General features: G+C 36.4%; 1 protein-coding gene across 1 annotated transcript; it reads right to left on the bottom strand.

Annotated features, from left to right (window-relative positions):
• Positions 1–410: 410 nt before the first annotated feature.
• Positions 411–2442, bottom strand: LOC124802686 (death-associated protein 1). The gene is made up of 3 exons (XM_047263621.1): positions 2268–2442; positions 2042–2165; positions 411–1430 (listed from the first exon to the last, which is right to left on the bottom strand). The coding sequence occupies exons 1-3, from the start codon at positions 2314–2316 to the stop codon at positions 1271–1273; spliced, it is 333 nt and encodes a 110-aa protein (XP_047119577.1). The 5' UTR covers positions 2317–2442; the 3' UTR covers positions 411–1270.
• Between the last annotated feature and the right edge of the window lie 343 nt (positions 2443–2785).

Below are 2785 nucleotides of genomic sequence, written 5' to 3'. Positions count from 1 at the left end.
CCGATTGGTTGACTTTACCAACCGCAGTTTATTGGCCGCAGTGTTCAAACTGTGAGCAGTCTTGTCTGCCTGCCCTTTGTCAGGGACATACAGCCCTTTTACACACACACACACACACACACACACACACACACACACACACACACACACACACACACACACACACACACTAAATGTACACTGGGACATTAATATTGTCAGCTGAATATTTGCTTTACTATAGCTCCTAAAACAGTAAAGCACTTTGCAAAAAGTATAGTTATAATTAGATGTCTCCATGAACAACTTTCTGTTTGTGGTTTCTTCTGACATCTTAGCATAAGAAAGAAATCGAATAAGTTTTCTGTTTATCCGCACCAAACACATGCCACAGAACACTTCTTTGATTACGGAGCATAGTACACAAATTATCTTAGTGTCTCAAGACACTTTTATTCAAATGTACAGCCAAGCCAAAATATCAAATTCTTAAACGTTTTACCATGTGTGCATAAAGCAATCATCACATGGTGATGATTTTCAGTTTGACAAGCTGTTAAATGTATTGTGTTCAAAAATTTTCGTCCATATAACAAACAATTACAAAATCTTAACAAAAATATTGTTAACATATTTATTCCAACAGTATTAATACCCAATCACCTTGCTATTTAAGCGCATAATACCTGCGTACAATAGTAAAAATCACTGTCTCAAAATGTGAATTACTTCAACAACAACAGGAATTAAATTGCTGAACATCATCTGTTTCTCATAAGTGGATACATTTTCTTGATATATGCTACCATTATCATTTAATATTATAAAGACCAAAAATTATTTTCTATTATTACAAAAAACAACCATTCTTGTTATTCCTTAGTTAACACTGAAAACCTCACTCAGAAATATTTATTAAATGCTACTGCAAATAATTTACTCTCACTACATCAAAAATAACTGAAACAGAGCTGATACTTCAAAAGAATAGATCTTGCCTTAATATGTGTAAAATGCATACAATTATGGTCCCACAGATCCACAGCTGACACATAAATGCATCTGTACCTATTCTTTCAGGTACTTATCAGTCTTTCAGAGTAACAGAAGATTTGCAAGACACTGGCATGGAAAAAATTAGTGTCTTCAGGAAAAGGAATGCCCAAAACCTCAATGTGACAAAATATGAGAAAAAAAAAATGCTTTAAAGAATGTTCCAAAGTAGTCAAGACACCATGGAGAATTATTGACTTTAGTAAAAACAGTAGTTAACCCGTATGTCCTGAGCAGCCTACTTGCGAGGCTGATGTATTATGTTTGGCTTATTGGATGGAGTATGGCGTGGATCATGTGTTGGCACTGGTTTCTCATGAAAACTCTGCACTGCCTCGGTGGGAAAATCAGCATGGCCTCTCACTGGTGCTCCAGATATTGTCAAAGATTTTGGAGGACTGAAACAAGAGATACATCATCTGCACAGATTTTTAACAACACTGGTATTCCACAAGCTGACTACTAGCCTACTTAAGAGGATACTAATGCAAACGCAACTTTCTCTTTTATCAACATTACCAAGGGGCAGTTTCTTTCAATAACTGTGATTCAGTTTTAATGATAACCTAATTACTATCACACAGACCACTGTAACTTAGTTCTCCAAATATACTTTTCTAAGAAATCATATCCCTAAGCAATCTTGCTTGTTGTGTAAATGCATCTGGTAAGACAACCACGACTTTCGCACTTCCTGATATTTAATTTAATTAATCTTTTACAGTATACTATTTCTTCTTAAAAACTCACTATAATCTACTGCTTTTCGCCCAATGTTGTTCCTCTGACAATCTGCTTTCACTAACCCCAATACAATACTTTATTTCTTTCATTTCATGCATTTTTTGGGTTGTGGCAGTGATATGTTACAATCTATAGCAAATATAATAAACGACTTTGAAATCAACAGTTCAAAAGTTTTCACGTAATTAACATCGCCAAACCTCCGCATACAAACACAGCATTATAGGCCACCTTTACACTGCGCAACAAACTTCCTTCAACGTACCTTGTAGAAACTTTCAAAGCCGAATTCCCTTCGGATTCTGAAAAATCTTTGTCTTTCGTGGACTTGGTTTCCTTTTCTTCCTTTGGAGACTTGTGCTGCGTAATTCGCATCCCTCCAGCTTTCACTGAAAGAATGGAAACATACGTTCGAGTCCATAGTAAAGTAAACAATCAATCAATCAACAAAAACAACAGTCAACAAAAACAAACAATTGCTTTAAACTCACCAGCCGGAGGATGACCTGCTTTCAATTCAGATTCTTCCGATGAAGACATTGTTTATTTAACTGCGTATCAAATGCGCACTGCTTCCTCCACACTCCCAAACAGCGTCACAGAGTCACAGACACTCGCCTGATGCGATATTTCTGTTGACGTGGTTCTCTGCGCCTCCTGGAGCGTTCAAGGACATTAATGTTTTGTACGCAGTGAATATCGGTGACTTTATGCTGATGACGAAGGAGAACTTAAAGGACACCAATAACAATAGAACTAAAGAATGTGTAAACAGAACAAAATAAATAATTTAATATTAATGGTCTGCGATCACAACCATTTTTGCTATGATTCATAAATACATAATCAGTAATTTCGGTTTACGCTTTTCTTTAAAATTGGTTGTTTATTCACTTATTTCACAGCGTATGTATCGGACACATGTTGCTATTAAAGGCCGATTCACATTCACAGATCTGCCTGCCCAGAAGCTTGCGCAAGCAATTCAAAGAGGGAAGGTTCGTGCGTT

The sequence above is a fragment of the Schistocerca piceifrons genome, chromosome 6, assembly GCF_021461385.2.
Source record: "Schistocerca piceifrons isolate TAMUIC-IGC-003096 chromosome 6, iqSchPice1.1, whole genome shotgun sequence".
Taxonomy (NCBI): Eukaryota; Metazoa; Arthropoda; class Insecta; order Orthoptera; family Acrididae; genus Schistocerca; species Schistocerca piceifrons.
The sequence above is the reverse complement of the archived record's forward strand: the minus strand, read 5'-3'. Positions and strand labels throughout refer to the sequence as shown.